At 50.6% G+C, this 21,501-nt stretch overlaps 1 protein-coding gene across 4 annotated transcripts in view; it reads left to right on the top strand.

The window, feature by feature from the left end:
• PALM3 (paralemmin 3) overlaps nt 1-21,501 on the top strand; it is a 198,018-nt gene that overhangs the window by 106,838 nt on the left and 69,679 nt on the right. For 3 of the 4 annotated variants that reach the window (XM_086963661.1, XM_086963663.1, XM_086963665.1), the window contains exons 3-4: nt 12,235-12,315; nt 14,169-14,293. In XM_086963661.1, coding sequence (XP_086819787.1) covers nt 12,235-12,315; nt 14,169-14,293 — 206 coding nt within the window. Of the gene's footprint in view, nt 1-11,646; nt 11,805-12,234; nt 12,316-14,168; nt 14,294-21,501 lie in introns of those variants that run through there. The other variant, XM_086963666.1, reaches the window with a different exon arrangement.

Here is a 21,501-nt window from a genome sequence, read left to right as displayed (position 1 = left end):
TCAGCTCGTATTAGTGTTAGGGACAAATTGGATCGTGGGTTGACCCATGTGAGAACACCCCTAGCATGCGAGGTGAAGCCCGCGTATGTGGAGTTACCCTGGAGTCCCTTGTGTGACAGCATCTTACTGGTGTTGGGTAGGTGCGTTTCCTGTAGCAGGGCCAAGTCTATTTGATGTCTTTGTAGGTAGTGCAGGACCTTGCGGAGCTTACGATAATCATTCAGTCCCCTCACGTTCCATGTTAGTGCTTTAAGAGTCTCAGTGTCGCCTATCAGGTCCCCATGTGGCAGGTCAATCATTCTCGGTGTAGTAAGGTATCATGTGTGGACCCATGTGCGTACTTCGCAATTCAAACAGCTGTTTACATTCCCTGGAGCCAGAGAAGGCTTGCGGCTTAGACAGCGAGCAGCAGCTCATAGTGACAGTCATTTGGTACATGCAGCAGTCGCCAAACACCCATTTGTAATGCAACAATTCGGAGCGCGCTAAGAACCTCCCCCCAAACACACCCTCTCCCATAACTTCCAATTCCCCCCACCTCCCACAGCCAACCAACCCCACCCTGGTCTGACCGAGTTCCCCGTGCCCCCTCCCCCCTCCCCCTGCAAAAAACTCAGAACAAATCCCCCAACAAGGCCCAAGTCGAGCCAGAACTGCTGACAGCGCTGGGGCAGAGGTAGCCAGTCTAGTTCCTCTGCTGTCCCCTCTCCTACTGGGACCTCTGTGTAATGTCCTTTGTCTGCCCCTCCGCCATCGCCCCGCCAGTGGAAATCCGCAGTGGTTTTAAAGCAAGACAGCCTGCCAACAGTCCAGGGTCTTGCTCGCCCCTCGTGTTCAGCGACTGGACTCTAATTCCAACTGAAGGCTGCCACAATAACTTAAATGCAATCCCTCAGCAGTACTAACACATCGTGCATCAATCTCACCCACAGTCCATCGTGCAATGATCCAGCGGCTGCTTCTAACTTCTCAGCGAGGGCGTCGTCCGCTACCCCATGGGTGGGCCGCGGGGGTTCTCGGGCCGTAGGTTCCCTGCAATGTTCCAAAAAGCTCCCCCCCTTCCTCAGTCTTGCTCCTCGAGGTCATCAGCACCGCTCCGCTCCGCCGATCGGGTCTCTGGACTCCCTCGGCGCTCTCTCGCCCAAACCTTCAGGGATTTTTGCAGTTCTTTAGGGTCGGTGAAGAAATGCGAGTGACCCTGTCTGTTGATACGGAGCTTCGCTGGGTATAACATAGCGTAGTCCAGGCCAAGTTCTCTGAGTTGCTGTTTGTACGGGGCAAATCTTCTTCTCTCCTCCTGTACTTTCGATGTGAAATCAGGGTATAGCGATACGTCCATCCCCTCGAACTGCAGTTTCCCCTTCTCGCGGGCTGCCCGGAGGGCTGCATCCCTGTCCCTGTAATTTAGTATTTTCGCTATAATCGGCCTGGGGTTGGCGCCTGGAGGAGGCCGCGGTCCGAGAGTGCGGTGGGCACGCTCAACTATGAACATTGGCGAAAAGGTATCTTCTCCCAGAAGCGTTTTCAGGAGCTTTTCGACGAATAGTTCCATTTTGCCTGTTTGGGTCGTCTCCGCCACTCCCGTGACGCGTATGTTGGAGCGCCGAGAGCGCGCTTCCAAGTCCTCTGATTTTTCTTGGATGACTTGCAATAGACGTCCGAATTGCTTGCGGTCGGTGTCCCACTCCATTTGCGCTTCCTCTGCCTCAGTTAAACGGCGCTCCGCCATGTCTAGCCTTTCGGCATGTTTGTCTATCCTTTCAGACATACGGTCCATCGATCTTGGTTCCGATGGCAGACATGCCTTCCTGCAGACCTTTTTCCATGGTCGTGAGCATTCCTTTTATCTCCGCGCAAAGCGAGGCACCCTGGTCTCCAGCGGCACTCGGGGATTGGGTAACTTGCTGATCCGGCTCCTTATGACGCCGTTGGTCAAACGACAGTTTCGTTTGGGTCCTGTCCCCTTTGCACATAGCTGTTTCTGGGGGGTCTGAGACCTCGCAGGCTGCGTCCGATTCTAAGGCTAGTCGCTGCTCGCCGCCGCCGCCGGTGCTCTGGGGGAGGGTAGCACCCCACGTGGGAGCGTGCTCCCCCGGTTAGCAGCGTCCCCCGCGAACTTGCCCGTTGCTGTCGGTCACTTTCAGGGGTCCAGTGGCTCAGGCGCGGGATTATGTGGGCCCCGCCCAATCTAAGGGTCAATCGCTCGTGCCTCCTGGTCAGTATATCAGCAGCAGTCCCTTCACCCTTCAGCGCGGCCGGGACGGCCTAGGGCTGATGTAGTAAGCAATGCGTGGGGGGTCCACAACACTTGGACGGCCGCGCGCTCCCCAGCTCATGTATTGTAGCCCAGTGTAGTGGCATTCACGCTCATCAGGGAGCCAGGGGCAAGCGTGTAACCAGGGGGGTATAGCTGTAGTTATGCTGTTCCCTACCGGCTCTTCCGCTGCACCGCCGCCACCACCGAGGCGCCCGTTGCCCCCAGGGTCCCGCAGCGTACCTCCGATATCCGGTTCCGGGGTCTGGGGCTCAAGGAAGCAGGGTCTCCACGGGGCTCCGTCCGCCCCTGCAGTGTGTTGTTTGCCGCGGCCGCACGTCGGGTGACGCAGCGCGGCCTCTCGCTCAGGGAAGACCGGGGTTTCAGGCCTGGTCCGGAGCCCGCCAGCAAGGATGCCAGAATGAGGGTTTTCTGCGTCGGCTCACGTCCAGTGTTGCACCGGAGCTCAGCGGAGGTGAGGGGCAGCGCTTCCCACCGCTCTTGCACGGCGGCCACTGCGGGGAAAGGGATTACAAAAGGATATTGTCAGGCGATGGCGAGGAGCTTCGCTCTTACACGTCCGCCATTGACGCCGGCTAGCTCCGCCCCCCGGTGGAGCTTAGTTGGAGCATCGGTGGAGCTGGGTGGTGGGTGCATCGGTCGAGCTGGGTGGTGGCTGTGTGGTGGGTGCATCGGTGGAGCTGGGTGGTGGGTGCCTCGGTGGAGCTGTGTGCTGGGTGCATCGGGGGAGCTGTGTGGTGGTTGCATCGATGGAGCTGTGTGGTGAGTGCATCGGTGGAGTGTGGTGGGTGCATCGGTGGAGTGTGGTGGGTGCATCGGTGGAGTGTGGTGGGTGCATCGGTGGAGCTGTGTGGTGGGTGCATCAGTGGAGCTGTGTGGTGGGTGCATCGGTGGAGCTGTGTGGTGGGTGCATCGGTGGAGCTGTGTGGTGGGTGGCACTTTTTATACATCATTAGTAAAAGAGATCAATGAAATTCAACTAAAACCCATATATACCATAAGAGGAGAAAGCTCTAGTAACGGGATGCAGGATGAATGTATTCCTTTGAATCAAATCGCCAGCATGTGAAAGGTGTAAAATAGCTATCAGCATAAAATGAAAATGCCAGCAAAAGACTTTATAAAATTCTGTGTGGCCCTGATAAAATAATTAGAGTGTTTAATTATATCATGACCAACATCGGTTATTGTTTCAGGAGCAGCTTGGAAGATGGTTAGGCTGCAATATAAACAATCCCTCGGCATTGCTGTGGTGGGAAGTGGGGGCGAGGAGAGGCAAGAAGGGAAGAATAGCGGCCGGGAGCAGCAGCCTTTGATGTGCCAGCCGGCCGGCCGTGCAGTGAATAATTAGGGGAGGAGAAATGCCGGCTGGGGGAAGCTTGAGATGCCTGAGGAGGCTGGTGGCTTTGATGTGCACGCGCTTCGGGCACTGCAACAAATCGCCGAGTTAGGTAAACTCTGTTTAAGCTGCAATATAGCTCGCCAGCTATGCGCAAGCGCATCAGCAAGCGAGCCCTAAAAAATGATCCCAGTGGCCAATGAGTACTACCTTCCTGACAGAGCCCTACACTATCATCATCATTACAGCCTAAACGGTAAAACTATGCATAGTGTGGGAGAGAAGTTAAATCCAAGATTTTAAATCATATACATAAAAAATGCACTGCGTATCAAACAAGTGCAAAAAAAATATAAATCAACACATGAAAAAGTTCATGAAAGATCTGAATCATAGCAGGAAATTAATACTATTCTCCTTATTCTGAAACCTCTTTAAAACAGCAACAATTGTTTCTTAAAAATAACTCCAGAATAACTGTTAATTTGTATATTATGCTGTGTCTTTCTTAAGATGGGAGCAGATAATTCATCCAAAAATTTCTCTGATATGATAATAAGTCCATTTATTCTAAAATCTTTGTCTCATTGAACATTTTTGAAATCCAGGTCTCAATGGATGTTGCCAACAAATCAAAACCTTATATTATAAATTCATAGTGGCCAACGCTTAAACGTTTCAGCCTGCCAACACGTTTCGTGGGGATAGCTACAGGCTTCTTCAGGGCTCAGAGACCAAGATATATCACAACCGTATATTGTAGCTGCCAAAGCATAGCTTTCAACAGGGACCATAGGGATTGGATCTTACCTCTAGGGTTTGGAGAATCTCTTTACATTGTGTGAATAATGGAACCCAGCATATATATTCCATTCTAGTTAGTAATGAACTCCTTATTACATTAGGTCAGTTGCAAAATTACGTGAGGGTCAAGTCTAACAGTTTGAGGCTTTTTTAAGGTTGAAGTGCGCCATTGCATCCAAACTTGACACAAGGACACAATTCACGGAAAAGAAAACTGCACAGAAAAAGATAAGGGTACAAGGCACAAACAAGAGCCCCTGGTGTTCTTTTTGTATTTCCGTGATAGGAATGTTTAACTGACCGGCGCCCCTCCCCCCTCCCCCCACACACACACACAAGGTGTCATTTTGTGGAATTCTGCATACAACAAGCATGGTGAAAATGATGGGAATTCAGGGCTTTAAGTAGGATGAAAAAACTGGGGGTCTCTCAAAGGCGCATGGCCAATGTAATTAAGGGTGTGGCTTAAAGACACATAAACTAAAAATCTGTGCTCAGCATAGTGTGACACTTGACTTGCATGTTGCTGTTTCTGTCATTGCATATACATATATAAAACAGCTAGTAAAATTACACCTACAACGAGCCTTGACTCTTGGTTTTGTCATTGGTTGTTAGTCGCACAAGATAAATAACCAACAACTACGACTTCGTTGTATATAATATGAAAATACTCCAGTTCTTAAATGATGAGACTGTGAAAGAAACATAACGAGCCTCTTTAAAGTTACATCAGAAGCAGAGAAAGAGAAGAGTGATACTTCTGCAGAGCCAAGATTTATTTCTCACCTTGAGGGTGAGGGCATAAAGGGAGAGCCCGATAGGTAAGTGTCTCCGCACCTGCTTTTTGGTCTCGGGCCTAGCGTCACACTGCGTAAGCAGTGTGGGCGGAGCCCAAGATTTAATGTTTTGGCTACAGTGGGGCTTGAACCCGCCCCTCTTCTCCATTGGCTGGCCTCGTAAATGCTGGCCAGCCATTGGAGGAGATGGGCGTCACTCAGTTCAGGCCCCGTCTTTTTCAGATTCGGGGGCTTGTTTTTTGCAGTTTTTAACTCTGTGACGTCATCCGTTACTCAACTGCTAAAACCACTCCCCCGAATCTGAAAAAGTACGATGCTTTCTCCGAGGCATTTCTGCCTCGCCTCGGAGAAAGATGGTGGTTCCCTGCTTGTGCGCGTATGTTCCTTAGCCCAGATGGTGGTTCCCTAACACTTGAAAAAGTAGGCCAAAAATATTCCCGTTTCCGAGCTAAGCATCAAGGCTATGTGCCCCAACCTAACACAACAGCGTTTTTGGGCATTTTTTTGGTATATCTTGCAATTATCTGCGAAAACTAAAGTGAATTTTCTGGACTTTAAACTCGTCACGTGTTAAAAGGTCCCCTGCGTGCCCAACAGCGCTACTTCTAAGCACTTTTGTGGGGGATTCAAAGAAACGATGAATTGCGTTTGACAATTGCCCGCATTTTAACACTGTGAGACTCTCTGGGGTGTGAGTTTAAACTGCTCGACCAGTGGGAATCCACACAAAGATGTATATGGAGGCTGCGTGGGGGCAAGACACAGCAACGCAGCCATGCACGAGGCAGCACACAGGGGATACTATGCAACCAACAACCATAAATGTATTTATACGAATATATGGGTTTGTTTTTAAGCTAGTAGTAGCGCAAAACTCATCGGGTAGCAAGGTTCGCTCTAATAACAAGGCAATAAACATTAAGTAACAAATTTAATGCTGAAAATTAAGGAGGGGGGCACTTAAGAATAAGTCCACGTGTTTAACATTGTTCTCCTTGCTCGTACAAACGTCCCTGTTTTAGAAACGTTTCAGACCCAGATATGCCTGGTTGTGGTGGGGTGGGGTAAGAACTGCGGAGGGGGCTCAGAACATCTCCACTGCGTGGAGCACTGCAGGCCCACCCTGAGCCCTCACAAGCAGCCCCAGACACTCTCCTAAGGGGAGGGGGTCATGATCTCAAATGCCATCTGCAAGTAAAGCCATCTAAATCCAAATATTGCAGTGCATTTGGCTCTCAAACGGTGGTTGTATGTGTACTATCAACTATACTCTGTAACTCTGTTATGGGAGCTCTACTTGCACTGCGTCCATCGCCCTCTATTAATATGCACTGATCCGCAGTGCGCGCCACAGTGTCTTGAAAGCATTGCACGTCACGGTGTCTTGAAAGAGCCTCAGCATTATAGGACACTATTGGAAGCAGTAAATACGTCTACAAGTCTGTTATCGGTGAATGACTGGAGGCAGTGAGAGAGACACACGCACACCCTACTGTTCTGTTTTCCCTTTATTACGGGCAGTTCCCACTAGCGAAAACCATTGGCAATCCGCTCCTAACGGCGCGAGTGCTAAACATGTACAAGTACAATTTGTGCTCATTTCATCGCTGCCTCCCACTAGGGACGACTCCGCCTTTCATCGTGCTGACCTCGATTAAATGAGTGCCAGTAGCTTAGATGACCATAACAATTCTACAACAATATATTTGCTAGAATAGAGAATGTATGACTCCAGATGATATTGTTTAAAACACGACTTTAAAGCGAGTTGGGTGATATATTTGTCTTCCAAGAAAGCAAGGAGCCCTCTGTGGGGGAGGTATCTGGCTTTTGAAATGGAGACTGGGCAAGAGAAGTCCGAGGTAGAGAGGCCTGCTGAACTCATTCGAGACCTCAGCTGTGAAAGGAAGGGCTTTTCCTGCGGCAGCACATAAGGCCTGGGAGGCTGCCGGAATGCTCTCCGAGCCAGAGAGTGGAACGGAGCCTGGAAAACTTCAAACTGCCTCCTTCCCGTTCGAGCAGGGTGGGGTGGGTCTCTGGTCGTCACGCAGAACGACCCCTCCCTTCAAAGGGCCGACAGCTGCAAGTCAACTAGCCCCCGGAGCAGCCGGCGTGTTGGGGGAAGGCAGCATCCATTTGGAAGTGCTAATGGATTCAAGTGTTAAAATGGCGAACCACTAAACTGCTGAAATACGCCGCAGTAAAACCTATGGGCAGTGTTTTAAGTAAACTCGACGCTCTGGGAGGTTGCAGCGCAGCTTAAAGGCGTACACAATGAATGTTATGGTCAGTGTTGATACCTTTACTCTTGTGCACTCTAGTTCTAACTTTAATAGAAATACACCGAAGTCGCAGGGGAAAGGCCCCCGTTCTTCAGTTCCGAGATTTGAGGCCTCCACTTATCCAGCTGAGGTGGACCCACTTTGATGTGAACTAATTAATCCAGCACTGTTTTCACAGTTGGTCTGGCTTGGCTTCACCATGCGGAAGGACTCGTGACTTCTTCGCTAATCCATATCAAGGGTCCCTCTGGTGTGATCCAATAGTGATTCTGTTAGCCAACGTTGGACAGACAAGGGGTTGCATTGAATAAACATGGCTCAGCAGTTCAACTGGTCAAGGGAGGGTCTCTATTTAAAATGTACCAAAATACAGAAATAACCCCAAGGTGGTTGTTTATTTTAAGAGGTATCTCTTAGCACAGTCATGAGTAAAGCCATACTCCCTGGTGGCTGGGTGCAGATCCCCATTGGCTTTTATACAATAGAAACTGGGGTAAGTGATGCCACGGGCTATTTTCTGTCTGTGTGTGTGGCTCTCTGTCTGTGTGTTGGGCTCTGTGTGTGTGTGTTGGGCTCTGTGTGTGTGTGTGTGTGTGTGTGTGTGTTGGGCTGTGTGTGTGTGTGTGTGTGTTGGGCTCTGTGTGTGTGTGTGTTGGGCTCTCTCTGTGTGTGTGTTGGGCTGTGTGTGTGTGTTGGGCTCTGTGTGTGTGTGTGTTGGGCTCTGTGTGTGTGTGTGTGTTGGGTTCTGTGTGTGTGTTGGGCTCTGTGTGTGTGTTGGGCTCTGTGTGTGTGTTGCTTTCTGTCTGTCTGTGTGTGTTGCTCTCTGCCTATCTGTGTGTGTGGCTCTCTGTGTGTGTGGCTCTGTCTGTGTGGCTCTCTGTCTGTGTGTGTGGCTCTCTGTGTGTGTGTGGCTCTTTGTTTGTGTGTGTGTGTGGCTCTCTGTGTGTGTGGCTCTGTGTGTGTGTGGCTCTGTGTGGGTAGCTTTTTTGTAGGTGGCTCTATGTGTGCGTGGCTCTCTGTGTGAGGGTGGCTCTGTGTGTGTGTGTGTAGGTGGCTCAGTGTGTGTGTGGGTGGCTGTGTGTGTGTGGCTCTGTGTGGGTGGCGTCGTGTGGGTGGCTCTGTATGTGTGTGTGGGTGGCTTTGTGTGTGTGGCTCTGTGTGTGGGTGCAAATGCAATAGGTCTCGCATTTGCGAGAGATTAAGCTATTGGCAGTGTAAATGACAATGCCATTTATTTATATGTTTTAAAAACAAAAACATAAATAAAAATAATGTCATGAGCAATGCCAATAGCTCTAACTTTAACAATGCCGAGACCATTGCATTGTAAATGCTTGTTAGAACTGCCGGGGCTGAGCACCGGCAGGACCCGGCCCACTTAAAGCCCTGTGGGCATTACTGGATTTAAGGCAGTTTAATTCAAATTTCGTCCTGGATTACTTAAAACCGGGCGCAGTGGAATGCAGTGCCAATTTGTCACCTGGTGATGCATACCTGCCATCTTGAAGAACAATCTCTAGGCACTTTTGTTTTGAACTCCGTCCCCCCCCCCCAAAAAAAAAAAGCTCCGTGTGATATGGGCTCTCATCGGGTACCGTGTGATGGCAGCCGATATAGTGTGTGACACAGTGGCACAGTGTGAGGAGGTGGCAGGTATGTGGGGACGCCAAGGATGGCGGTTCTCGGCGTCGCCCTCCTGTGCAGGATTCTCCTCAGGTAAGGCGAGGAGAAGGGCCTGACATTTTATCTGCACATCTTGCACTTCACAGGAGGCGGGAGCTAAACAAGTTCATTGAGGCTAACCGTCCCCTCGCTTCACGTTTAATGCAGCTGTCAGGCGGCTGCGCACCACCCGACGTTATCAGTTAAATAATTCAGTTATTTTGTGTCATATGGCCCCTAAATATCACAATAATTAGTTCATATTAAAAGCAGGTCTGGCCCTCGAAGCCCAGACAGCTTTGGCGAACATGAAGGCGGTTAAACTGAAATGGATAGATCTGTTGTTCGGGCCTGTGGTTGGTGGTCGAGAGAATGGGGGGCCGTGGCGCGTGAGCCCCCATCCGAGGCTCTACCAGTGGAGCGTACCACCTGCGCTCCAGACTGTAACTAACTCTTGCCCCCCCTAAACCCCAGGCTGTGACGGGGCGGGCCTCTTGACAGGTGTGAACTGCGAGTACCCTCCACTCTTCAGGGGTGTAACTGTGAGTACAGCATGCTCCTACCACAGGCTATGACTGCGAGTGCCCTCTGCCCCCCCAGGCATTAACAGTGAGTGCGCCCGATCGCCTGGGCTTAAACTGAGAGTACCCTCTGACTGCTCCACCAGGCTTAAAATGGGGGTACCCCCTGCAACCTTAGCTAAAGCTGCCAGTTCACCTCGGTCGCCCAGGTGTTGTGAATACTGTCCTCGTCACAGGTTGAAACTCAGTATGCCTTGAAACTGTGAGTACCACCTCCAGGCCCAAGCTCCCACCGTGAGTCGCCCCTACTCCTGCAAGGCTCTGTCTGTACCACACTCGGGCGGGATTTAACGCTAAGCCGCGCCTCCTCCCCCGCGTCTAACTAAACAGGGGTCACCCACCCATACCCCCCTATGCAAGAAACACACCCCGGACGTCAGGGTTGATACATTCGGCTGCATCCGTAGCTCAACTCAGCTGCGCGGTCTTGAAAGAGGTTGACTACAATGGCATATTGTTTGAAGAAGGAACGAATGTCCCCTGCTTCTCCCCGCCCCCCCTTCTCCCCCCACCTAAGACTCCCTGCTCTCTTGGCCTATATGTCTGAGTAATCGAGCCCCCAGACTAAACGTTCGACGACCCCCCCTGCTATGGACATAACTGTGAGAACCCCAAGTATGAATTTTTGAACCCCTCTGCTTACCTAACCTATAGATTTGTGAGAGCCCCTTTCACCTTTCCGTGCAGCCGGGAGTTCTCCCAGATTCCATGATTAGAACTGTATGTTATATTGACTATACCAAGGGCCGGCTGAAGGGCAGAGCGTCTGGTGCGGCCGTACTGGGCGCAGACCTCGGTGGGGGGCGCTGTTCAGAAACAACTTACCATTTAAAAACACCTGTGGCAGAGTTTCTGGTAGGACCAGTTTTCCGGTAGCAATAAAAATGTAGAGAGCGAGAGAGCGCTATATAGCAGAGTTTTGGCTAGGAGCAGTTTTGACTCGCCATAAAGAGGGTTACATGCCTGCTGCAAAAAACGCCTACCGTGCAGATCTGTATTTTATGCGCATAGCTCAGTGGGTTACTGCTTTTGTTACAGAGATCCTTTTGTCACTGCAGTTTATAAGATACAACCCTAATATAGAACAGTGACTGTTATGAACTGTCATCAAAGAGCTGCATGCAAACTGCATTGAATAGGTTAGGACGTTATGCACCCCTTCGTTATCTATTCCTAATGTTGCAGAAAAGGGTTTGTTCGGATAGATATACATTCTTATTAGTAACGTCAGCCTTTATCAGTGCTTTAAACCAAATGAAATGTCCACTGGGAGTACCCACTGCTCACCTATTTTAAGGGGCATAGTTATCAACAGTGCAGCAGGAACAGTGGCACCCAGGTCCATTCACTCCAATTAGGGACTGTTTTTTTTTTACTACAAAACAAGGTGATGAGTACGTTTGGGGGGGGGGTGCAATTTCCTTGCTTGCATTGGGCCTCATGCACCAGTGGCTACGTCACAGCATGTATGAATAAACAGTTTGCCCCCCAGGGTATCAGTGCCAGTACCTTCTCCTCGGGACTATAGCTGTGAGTACTGATGGCGCCCCCACCCCCAGGCTCTAACAAAATACCCCCCTGCTCCCTATCGTTAGTGGTAGCTTCTGCCCCCCTCCTCTTCAGCTGGAGCACCCAGGGCCCCCCAATACTACAGCGTCAAGAACCTCCCGCCCCTGGCGCGCGCCAGACCGCACCCCTGCTGGGTAAAGAGGTGCTCTCGAGTGTAAACAAAGCAGGTTCCAATCTGCGAGAGCCACAGGGATCACATATCCCGCGCCTGGGTGACATCTGTCCTCCCCCCACAAGGGCCCTCCCCTCCAAGGGTGAGGTCACTCCACCCCACCCTGATCTACAGGTATCACGAGAGGGAACCCCCCTGGGGACAGGAGAGACAAGAGCCTGACACACAGGAGGACAGCAGAGGGGAGAGACAAACGAGAGAGACAGGTTAGACCAGGAGCCGACTGCGAGGAGGCGAGAGGATAGGAGAGTGGTGGGGCCAGGGACTTGGACCGAGGAGAGAGAAGAGACGAGAGGTGGACAGAGAAGAAGAGGCGAGAGGTGAGGAAAGGAAAGGAGAGGAGAGGAGATAGACAGGGGCTTTGAGGGGGAGCAAGAAAGTGAGGGGGAGAGTGAAAGAGTGTGTGGGTGTGAGAGTGAGGGGAGAGAGAAAGAGTGAAAGAGTGTGTGTGTGTGAGAGTGAGGGGAGAGAGAAAGAGTGAAAGAGTGTGTGTGTGTGTGTGTGTGTGTGAGAGAGAGAGAGTGGGAAAGAGGACCAGGGACTGAGACAGGTGATGCTTCATAAGAACAGGAGACACCCAGGGAGGTCAGAGGGAAATGGGACCAGACACTGAAACATCTCAAGGTTCAGTACTCAGTGGCCCCTCTTTTAATTTCATTCTGTAGGAGGGGGGGCTCATTTTGCGTCACGCCCTGGTCCTTGCTCAGCCTACTTCGGACCCCAGTAACAACCTTTCCTTTCCTCCCTCAGGAGAAGCGGAAGCTGCAGGAAGAGATTGACAGGAAACGGCGGGAGCTGGAGGAGGAGAGGCTGAAACTGCAGCAGCTCAAGGTACAACCAGGGGACCGGGAGAGGGGCCTAGGCCAAGGCAGGGCCACTGGAATTATGTGACAGGGGAGGACCAAATTGTGCGATGGCGTTGACTAAATTATGCGGCAAGAAGGGGAAATGATGCTGCGCAATGCTGCACATTTTGAAGTATATGACTATGTATCCTTTGTATGTATGTTGCCACTGTATAGTCGAAGGTTTCACCTCACTGATATCAGCTCAGAACCTAAATACAGAAAGCAGCAGCCTAAAGGTGAAGTGCGTTTGAGCGGAAAGAGTCCTAGCACTGCGCAGGAGCACATGTGGTATTGTGCGATGCGTCCACGCGATTTCTTTCGACGAGTAGCACGCTACTTGGCGTCTCGAGTAACTTTGGATCCGTTTGAGCTAGAAACATCTTTATTTAAAGTCTGCAAATTATGCGGAAACACGGTGGACACCGAATCGCGTCATTCCCGTTGCCCTGGGACAAGGAGACACTTCCTCCGACTCTCCAGCCCTCGGGCCCCCACCCAGAGTTACAATTTACCCAGGCCCCATTGTGGGTGTGTGTGTGGGGTGGTCCTGGGGACTGGGGGGGGGAAGGCCCCTTGCATCTTGCGGGGTCCGAGGGCTGGAGGCAGGTGTTCACCTTGCCTTGTGAGGCCTGAGGGTTCTAGATTAGGAGATGAGGGGATTCCAAAGAGAAGCCTAGGGGCAGGACACTGGGCTGTGGAGGCTTTGCAAGTGTGGGGGGGGGGGGGGGGTCATGAGGTCTGGGGGGGGGGGGGGGGCACGAGGCCGCGGCTACTCGACCACCCAGGGGTACCGGAAGCTGGGCATGTGGACTGAAGCACATGGACTGGAAGGGGGGGGAGGGGTATATCCTGGGGCATGTACAGTCGATGTTTTGAAGCGTTGGGTTACTGGGGCCACGGGGATAGGTGGAGAAGGGCTCGTTTGGAAGGAGGATTTGAGCTGGGTCAGGTGGCGGAGGTCGTGGGGACACGGGAGTAGGAGTACCTCACTCTGGGTAGTCTGGGGTCGTGGGGGCACGGGAGTAGGAGTACCTCACTCTGGGTAGTCTGGGGTCGTGGGGGCACGGGAGTATGAGTACCTCACTCTGGGTAGTCTGGGGTCGTGGGGGCACGGGAGTATGAGCACCCCACTCTGGATGACTGTCGCGAGGACAAAGGGAGTATGAGTACCCCAGTCTGGGTGGCTGAGGTCGTGGGGACACGGGAGTATGAGTACCCCAGTAGTCTGGGTGGCTGAGGTCGTGGGGACACGGGAGTATGAGTACCACACTCCAGGTGGTCTGGGGTCGTGGGGGCACGGGAGTATGAGTACCACACTCCAGGTGGTCTGGGGTCGTGGGGGCACGGGAGTATGAGTACCACACTCCAGGTGGTCTGGGGTCGTGGGGGCTTTTCGATGCAAAGCGTTGGGCAGGCGAATTTATTGAGGGCGGTAAAGGTACTTCGAGGATCTGGAACATTGAGGACAAGGCACCTGGGGGCTTGAGGCCTGGGGACTATAGAGTGTGGGGTAGGCGTGCACGGGTGGTGGTGCATCCAGAGTGGGGACAAGGGGTGACGGGAATTGGGATAATCGGGCCACTGTAGTGCTGTGAGCCGTAGGAATATAGGTGCTGGGGCTTCAGGGCGCTGCTGGGCAAACGGGAAGAGGGGCCGAGCATGCTGCACACCAGGGATCTTTATGAAGAGTAGGCCCCCGTGAGTGGGGGTGGGGGGCGGTCCTCTGGGAATCACCGGGCTGAGGGATATGTATGTGTCTCTGGGAGTCTGTCAGTCAAGTTGCAGTCTCTAGCAAAGCTAAACGTTTTGTTTATCAGGTGTGTTTGCTTTCTTTAGAGGAAATCTCTCCGTGACCGGTGGCTAATGGAGGCCACGAGCCCCCCACCCCTGGAGCCCGAGCCCAGCTCTCCCCTGGAGCAGAGTCAAGCCTACATACAGCGCCTGCAGGACGAGCTGGACAGGTGAGGAGGGGGCAAAGGGGGTGCCTGCCCGCACTTATGTGGCGCTAGCCTATACCGTCATGATAGCCTCTAAGCTCTGATTGAGAGGAGACAGGGGCACTGAAGGAAAGGGGAAGACCCGAGGGCATGCTTGGCAACTGCAAAAAAAATGCCCACTTTCGTTTATATGTCAGTTTCCAACTGCCCCCACCGTGCCCAGAATCAGCCCATCACCCCAGGCAAACACTCACAATCACCGTTTTCAAAAATCCACATTTTAGGGATGGCATGAATTATTTTAAATAATTGTCAGAAATGGGATAATTCCTGTGCGTTATGTCTGCCATGCAATGGCAGGCCTAGAAGATGCAGTACTCACTGTAATTTCCCTCTCACCAGCTAATTAGGCTCTAAGCATGGAGATCAGCATCCATCAAAGATCAATGTTCACTGTCCAGCCACTTCACAGCCCATATTTAATTAGATATGTTTCTATGAAAGGTAAACAAAACATGGGCATTCTAATGGCGGCCAGAAGAGTTGGGCGTGGTGGGAATTCATACCTGGCCAGTGCAGAGGGCCGCTGCACAGCCCTGCATCTCCACACCTGCTTGTTTATGGAGCAAAGTATCTATGTACAAGGCCCAGTTTCGGAATAACATGATTCAGCATTTTATTCAGTTTTTTTTAACTATAGACGACCAGATAATGTAGTACATTCAGTTGTTTGGAATAAATATTTTCCTGTTTAAAAAAAATATCTTTGTCATGCCAAATGAATCAGTTAAATATCTATCTATCTATCTATCTATCTATCTATCTATCTATCTATCTAAAAAAAGTAAGTTATCGTTCTGGCTCATCACTGAAATTCGTCAATAATGGTAAGTAACACTCACTCACAACACATACCAGAACACTAGCTGTCCACCATGTTGTTGCCCTGTTAGCTCTTTCTCTTTCTTTCGCTGCAGTCATCAAATTGTTGTTTTGAGCGTGACAGATGCCTGCGCAGCGGGGGTTGCAAGGAGGACCTGCCATTCGACCAGGCCACGTCTGCTACCCACCGTGGTTAGGCACCTCCTACCTTGTGCCTAGCTGCCATGGGAGGAGAACCCACACTGCGCAGGGCCTTCAGCCGTGGGGATTGGCGGCATGGCATAGCCGTCAACCCACTGTGGCTGGCCAACCCCTGCCCCAGTGTTGCCCGTGGCTGCAGGTGGCCCGCTTTCATTACCTAGATCTTCAGCTGTGCACAGTCAAATATGGCCAAGGAGGTCGACATTTTTTTGGGAACCCTTCTCCAACCAAAAACATTTGATAAGGAGTTTAAATGTGATTGACAGGAATCTAGTTTTTTTTTACTCAGGCTTTAAATGGAAAAGAGATACAAAAGTATTAACCCTTTTAAACTCACTTAGCAATTATTGAAAAAAAAGGGTTGCAACTCAACAGCTACCAAATAGATTTACACCAAACCAATGAAATCACGCCTTCTGAATACATGCCAAATGTGGTGTAAATCCATTTAATAATTGTTGCCATAGGCATGGGAAAAATTCCTATGGGAGCTTAATCAACTTTTGCAGCACCTTAGCAGTCTACGCCAAGAGATTACCGATTTTGGTGCAAATCCATTCGTGCAGAGATGTCAGAAGAAAGGTATAAGCAAAACAAATGTCTTTTCAATAGAAAGTGCGACTGACTCCTAACTTCAGTGGCTACTGCCACAGTGTTATCTATCTATCTATCTATCTATCTATCTATCTATCTATCTATCTATCTATCTATCTATTATGTGTAGTGTGTTATCTATTAACATTTTTGAATGTGAGGAGGGGCCATGACTCAGGAGAGGCAATGCTTCGAGTTAGTCATGATGCCTCTTCCTCTCCTTAAGAACAGTAATAGGTAGTATATATTATACTCTGCACATTGCACTTATGCATATGGCCTATGCCATGCCAGTTATAGTATACTGCGCTAACTATAATTTGTGCACCGCCCTTTTTACAGGTCTCATGACATGTTATATGATGTCATTGATGACATCACTCATGACATCATTGATGACATCACAGATTACACCATAGTCATATACAGCATAGTTACTGAGTGTACACATGTGGGTGCAGTACTCCATGTTAAACAAGATAAAGACTGAGGTCACCTGAGGTGGAGTGCAGAGCTATGTTTTAAAGTAGGTTGTGGCTCAAAGGTAAAGACTATTGCAAAAAATCAGTGAGAAAGGCCAAAGCTCCTGTTGACATTGATTACCCACCAGTAGATATGCGGGAACGTGCCCATGTAAAATAGTTGCAATACAGTGATATAGACACAATCTATGTAATGACAATGTTTGTGTGGTGTGTTTACTACCAGAATTTTGCTGAATATTGCGAGGCACTACAGATTGTTCAATAATTTAGAATGTAGAGGTGTCCCACTGAGAGGTGGTTTATCTCAGACCAGGGATTTAACCATGAGTCTAAGGTTGTATATCATTGTGCCCATCTCAGGGGTCTGTGGTGTATTTTACCAAATAATGGAGGGTTGTCCATAAGGCCTCGCAGAAGATGTAATTTCAGTGGCAAATGCATAATCAATCAATCAGAGAACTTGTAAAGCGCTCTACTTACCCGTGAGGGTCTAAAAGCGCTGTGTGTGGGGGGGGGGGGGGGTGAGGGTGCTGTTACTGCTCGAAGAGCCAGGTCTTGAGGAGCCTTCTTAAGGTGAGCAGGTCTTGGGTCTGTCGTAGGTGGGTGGGGAGGGTGTTCCAGGTCTTGGCGGCAAGGAATGAGAAGGATCTGCCACCGGCGGTCGTGCGTTGGATGCGCGGGACGGTGGCGGGGGCAAGGCTGGCGAAGCGGAGCTGGCAGGCGGGGGTGTAGAAGTTGGGTCTGTCGTTCAGGTAGGCTGGTCCGACGTTGTAGAGTGCTTTGTGTGCGTGGGTGAGTAGTTTGAAAGTGATCCTCTTGTTGACGGGGAGCCAGTGTAGATCTCTTAGGTGGGAGGTGATGTGGCTGTGGCGAGGGACGTTGAGGATCAGTCGAGCAGAGGCGTTCTGGATGTGTTGTTGTCGTCGCAGGTGTTTGGCCGGGATTCCTGCGTAGAGTGCGTTGCCGTAGTCCAATCTGCTGCTGACGAGGGCTTGGGCCACTGTTCTTCTTGTTTTGGTCGGGATCCATTTGTAGATCCTGCGAAGCATGCGGAGGGTGTTGTAGCAGGAGGAGGAGATGGCGTTGACCTGCTTCAACATGGAGAGGGAGGAGTCGAGGATGAATCCTAGGTTGCGTGCGTGGTCCGTGGGTGTTGGAGCTGCTCCCAGTGCGGTCGGCCACCAGGAGTCGTCCCATGCCGAGGGGGTGTAACCCAGGATGAGGACCTCCGTCTTGTCCGAGTTCAGTTTCAGGCGGCTGTTCCTCATCCATTCGGCGACGGCCTTCATTCCCTCGTGGAGGTTGTTTTTGGCAGTGTGCGGGTACTTGGTGAGGGAGCGGATGAGCTGGGTGTCGTCGGCGTAGGAAATGATTTTCAGTTCGTGCTGGCGGGCCACTTGTGCGAGGGGGGCCATGTAGACATTGAACAGGGTAGGGCTGAGGGAGGAGCTGTTGTATTGTATTGTAATTGCATTTATACACCGGATGAGGCGTCAAAGCACTTTTTCAGCGAGTAGCACACTACTCCGAAACCCATAAAAGATTAGTGTTGAATTAGTATAGTGAAATATGAAAGTAATTTGAGTGGTGGATATTAGTCAGTTATTTGGATTCAGAAGGATAGTGGAGGGAAAGAAGAGGGGAAAAAGATCTGCATTTATATAGCGCTTGTTACCCCTGATGGGGTGTTGAAGCTCTTTTTTCGTCGAGTAGCATGCTACTCCGGAACCCATAAAGGATTGGTGGTGAATTCGTATAGTGAAATATGAAAGTAATTTGAGTGGTGGATATGTTAGCCAGTTACTTAGATTGAGAAGGGTCGCTGAGGGATAGAAGAGGGAAAAAGATTTGCATATATAGATAGCGTTTGTTACCCCTGATGGGGTGTTGAAGCACTTTTTTTGGCGAGTAGCATGCTAATCCGAACTCACAAAGGATTAGTGGTGAATTAGTATAGTGAAATATGAAAGTAATTTGAGTGGTGGACATGTTTTTCAGTTATTTGGATAGAAAAGGGTAGATGAGGTATCGAAGAGGGAAAAAAGGTTTGCATTTATATAGTGCTTGCTACCCCTGACTAGGTGTTGAAGTGCTTTTTTCGGCGAGTAGCACGCTACTCTGGAACCCATAAAGGATTAGTGATGAATTAGTATAGTGAAATATGAAATTTGAGAAGTGGACATGTTAGTATGTTATTTTGATCGAAAAGGTTAGTGGAAGGATAGAAGAGTGAAGGAGTTAGACTTTTTTTGGGAGGTCATAACAGTAGTGGGAGGCTTGGAATGAGCAAAAGGGATTTGGAGGGGAAGAGTCAGAGGGGAGATTTTAGAAAGGCTTGTTTTGGGGGATCGTTATAGTGAAAGAGGTGTCAGATGGTGCGAGGAGGGGTAAAGTAAGGGAGCGTCTAGAAAGGGCTATTTTGGGGATCAAAGTAGTGGTATGGGGTTTGGGATGAATGAGAGAGTAGATGTAGAGGATATATTGATAGAGGTAAAGGGTGAAAATAGGGTAGTGCATTGGAAAGAGTAGTAGAAAGGTTTGAGATGAGTCAGAGGGTTGAGGTAGAAGATATATTGAGAGAGGTATAGGGTGAGAAATAGGGTAGTGCATTGGATATGCTGAATTAGAAGAAATTAATAAATATATAGATCGATAAGTGCATTGGATATGTTGAATTAGAAATAAGTAATAAATATATAGATCCATAAGTGCATGGAAAGTATATAGATGCATAAAGGAAGTAAGTATATGTAGATTAAAGACATCGATAGAGGTATAGGGTGAGAAATAAGGTAGTGCATTAAATATATATATATATTTTTTTGGGAGAATAGTATTAAATATATAGATCCAAGTACATGGAAGGTATATAGATGCATATAGTAAGTACGTATATGTAGATTAAAGATGCATTAGATAAACTCTGGTTTTCAAGTGTTGTACTTAAAAAGGTATTTTATTTATTTTGAGGACGGAGGCGCCGGGATACGTGGCTTATCAGCGCACGAGGACACTGTGTGCAGTTCAGAAGGCTTAAAGGCAACCCCTCGCCGCACCCGCTCCGCGGGTGCCGCTTCGCTGCTGGGTGACAGCGCTAGCAGCTCGTTGGGAGGAGACGCGAGGGAGTACTAGCAGCAAGGCGGTAAGGGGCGCGAGGCATCAGCAGGGCTGCGAGCGTGCAGGGACTTCATTTCCCAGAAGTCCCTGCAAGACCAAGGAAGAGCTTCCGGTCCGCTCTCCCTGCTGGCCCGCCCCCCGCCCACCCAGGGTCTTGAAAAACGCTGTGATTCTGACCATCTGTGGGACACTCACCCTTTGAGGACGGAGGCGCCGGGATACGTGGCTTATCAGCGCACGAGGACACTGTGTGCAGTTCAGAAGGCTTAAAGGCAACCCCTCGCCGCACCCGCTCCGCGGGTGCCGCTTCGCTGCTGGGTGACAGCGCCAGCAGCTCGTTGGGAGGAGACGCGAGGGAGTACTAGCAGCAAGGCGGTAAGGGGCGCGAGGCATCAGCAGGGCTGCGAGCGTGCAGGGACTTCATTTCCCAGAAGTTCCTGCAAGACCAAGGAAGAGCTTCCGGTCCGCTCTCCCTGCTGGCCCGCCCCCCGCCCACCCAGGGTCTTGAAAAACGCTGTGATTCTGACCATCTGTGGGACACTCACCCTTTGAGGACGGAGGCGCCGGGATACGTGGCTTATCAGCGCACGAGGACACTGTGTGCAGTTCAGAAGGCTTAAGGGCAACCCCTCGCCGCACCCGCTCCGCGGGTGTCGCTTCGCTGCTGGGTGACAGCGCCAGCAGCTCGTTGGGAGGAGACGCGAGGGAGTACTAGCAGCAAGGAGGTAAGGGGCGCGAGGCATCAGCAGGGCTGCGAGCGTGCAGGGACTTCATTTCCCAGAAGTCCCTGCAAGACCAAGGAAGAGCTTCCGGTCCGCTCTCCCTGCTGGCCCGCACCCCGCCCCTTTAGCTCCTCCTATAAAAAGCTATCCAACTCCCGCAGCGCGGGACGCAGCCCGGGCTAAGACCGGGCAAAGAGCGGGCCGTTTGAGGCCGTTCGAGGACGGCAGAGGACGGCCCTGGCCCACCCCCCTTACTGTTGCTAAACTGCAAGTTAGTGTATCACCGTGCTGACACAGGTTAGTTGAAACTGAAGATCCCTATTTAGCGAGCCGAGTGGCGTTCCAAATAACATTGTATGCACAATGAGTACTAGGATGACACGTAGCAAAGCTTCCAAAGGTGGCTCACAAATCTGTGGTCCTATGGACGACTTCATCACCCGCACGAACATAGCCATAGATGAGGAAATATCCAAACTTCAATCCCGGGTATCCCTAGAATTGGTAGCAGCACGCAGGCTGTCTGAGGTAATTGCCCTTTCGAAAAAATCTTCCCTTGGACACATAGCCTCTGCTGTCACGCCAGTACGCTCCGCTCGTCCAATAAGTATTACTACCCAGGTGGATCTACACCAGCCCCCGATCACTTCCAACCTCACTCCGCCCTTAGAACAATCACGTATTACAGAAGAGCTAAGTCTCCCTGTACCTCCCCATGCCCAGACCCCCATCCCTAATCCCCCTTCCCAAGTATTCCCAAATACTTCCCGTGTTAGTGGCGCACAACCCAAAAGAAAACGACAATCACGCTCAGCTTACTCGCGCAAAAAGGCAAAGGTGGCAGTCTCCCACCAGCTCACATTGACCAACGCTCAGGCTTGTAATGTTTTACCTGAGGGTTCCCCGCGCACGCAGTCAATATGCCAAAGTATGGGAGAGGGTCTAGCTATCATAACTCCAGCAGATAAGGGGGGGGCACAGGTACAGGACCAGGGAAGGAATGACAAGGAATTTATAGACCAAGTCTGGGAAACATTAAAAAAACTTCTCTCACCACTCGACTTAAGATTGTCTAGGATTGAAAACAATCTACTCGAGATGGAGAAGAGCATTATCGCTCTGGCCACTCTTGGCCTGAGAAATCTCGAAAACCAGGGCGTGTCCTTGTCTGATCCACATTCATCAGTAACTGTTTCGCAAATTGATCAGCACCCCCCACCAGTACCTGCTG

This window comes from Lissotriton vulgaris, chromosome 1_1 (assembly GCF_964263255.1).
Source record: "Lissotriton vulgaris chromosome 1_1, aLisVul1.2, whole genome shotgun sequence".
Taxonomy (NCBI): Eukaryota; Metazoa; Chordata; class Amphibia; order Caudata; family Salamandridae; genus Lissotriton; species Lissotriton vulgaris.
Note: the sequence above shows the minus strand (reverse complement) of the source record. Positions and strands in the feature narration are given on the sequence as shown.